Source organism: Scatophagus argus, chromosome 18 (assembly GCF_020382885.2).
Source record: "Scatophagus argus isolate fScaArg1 chromosome 18, fScaArg1.pri, whole genome shotgun sequence".
NCBI classification, from domain to species: Eukaryota; Metazoa; Chordata; class Actinopteri; family Scatophagidae; genus Scatophagus; species Scatophagus argus.
Window position 1 is genome coordinate 5,400,493 of NC_058510.1, and position 1,627 is coordinate 5,402,119.

Genomic DNA, 1,627 nt, shown 5'->3' on the forward strand with positions numbered 1-1,627 from the left:
GGGGAGGAGAAATGCTCAGGAAAAAAAAAGAAGAAAAAAAAACTCTATACAGATGCCAAGTCCTGGACACTTAAATTAGAGGGGTAGCTAAGCAGAGAGGCATGTTTCAGTTTCAGAGAGCTGCAATTTTCAGACTTGACCTCAAGCAGTTGGTACTGTAACATTGTCAAGTGGTGACATTTCAGGGTGAAATAAGTTGTGGGCTACCAAATGGGAATTTAAACGTGGTGGTAGAGTGCTGACTTCCAACTTTGTGTCATTTTCAAAAATATCGTCGAGCTGACAATCCAGATTTCCTGTCAGTGCTGTCCCTAAAGTGCCACCGGTGTCCTCCGACGCACAGGTGGGGCAGCCATGTCTACTGACTCTGCTGCGAGTGATGCTGAGGACTACGAGACATGTCACAGAAGGACTGCCACCGCCTTGGACAGGAGCGCACGGAAGGATACCTGCTACAATCCCAACCGGTACTCAGATGAGGAGTTGGAAGATGACGGCGCGGAGGGGAGGGTCAAACATGAGCGCAAACTCTCCAGGGCGCACCAGAAGGACGCGAGACAATCTCAGCGGAACGCGGCCAACGCCAGGGAGAGGGCGCGGATGAGAGTGCTGAGCAAAGCTTTCTCCAGACTGAAAACCAGCCTTCCCTGGGTACCAGCAGACACCAAACTGTCCAAACTGGACACGCTTCGACTCGCCTCGAGCTACATCTCTCACCTGAGACAGCTTCTGCAGGATGACCGATTCGAGAACCACTTTGTGCACCCAGTAAATCTGGTACGAAGAGATAACTAAAACAGACAGATAATAACTTTTAGGGTGAAATATCTCAGCGTGTAGTACTGCACCAAAAACCACTTTGAAACGCACTTTGAATGTACTGTTTTGGCTGTGTTTCCTGACTGCTAAACCTGGTCTCTTTTGTTTTGTCAGACCTGGCCATTTATGATGACAGGGCGATCTGAGGACAGCCAAGACATCCCATCAGCAATGAGACTGTGTGGAGCAACAGCATAGGACTGCCTCCTCCTTTGACAGCTTTGGTTCTCCTGGAGCCTGCGGGACATATGACATGTTGACTCGTCCTGTGCACAGTCCAAAAAGCCTGCACGTTTGTGGCTCAGTCTCTCCATGTGTGTCCTGAACAGTGACTTTGAACTCAGCCTCTAATGCACTTTGGGTTGTGTATTTCAGAGCATGTCGATTACAACAATAAAGACAATACTCCAAGTTTGTTTTCAGATGTATTTTCTTGTGTGCATGTTTGCTGTAATTTCGTGGCATGTTTACACTGTGTGTAGATCATTTATTGGATTTTAAGTTTGGATTTGGATTTTTACAAACTTCAGTCCAGCCAGTTGTTTTGTTTGTCTGACTATTGAACAGTGCTAAAAGTATGACAAGTGATCACAAAACCTCACTGGTGTGTAAGACAGTGTTGGGAGCTCTGTCTGTGGTACACAGTAGCAGTCAGTGCAGTATTCTAGTGTGTATAGCTTCAGGTGCTTCTGACAGATCTTATCACATCACAGCTGAAAACCCTGTCTGTTTTGTTTCTTTAACCTGACTGTATAGCAGTCACCAAGTGTAAATGTGTGGCAGAATTCCTCTATATTGTAGACCCACT

General features: G+C 46.5%; 1 protein-coding gene across 1 annotated transcript; it reads left to right on the plus strand.

Moving 5' to 3' along the window:
• Positions 1-1,230, plus strand: LOC124049959 (musculin). Its single transcript, XM_046372123.1, has 2 exons — positions 1-777; positions 934-1,230. Exons 1-2 carry the CDS (start codon positions 355-357, stop codon positions 1,015-1,017), a joined length of 507 nt encoding a protein of 168 aa, XP_046228079.1. The 5' UTR covers positions 1-354; the 3' UTR covers positions 1,018-1,230.
• Positions 1,231-1,627: the final 397 nt, after the last annotated feature.

What these genes read in the sequence shown, in the direction of transcription:
- LOC124049959 (XM_046372123.1), top strand. Translation starts at nt 355, where the DNA reads ATGTCTACTGACTCTGCTGCGAGTGATGCTGAGGACTACGAGACATGT. An exon ending in TTGTGCACCCAGTAAATCTG is followed by an intron (nt 778 to 933) that starts GTACGAAGAGAT and finishes TTGTTTTGTCAG; the next exon opens with ACCTGGCCATTTATGATGAC.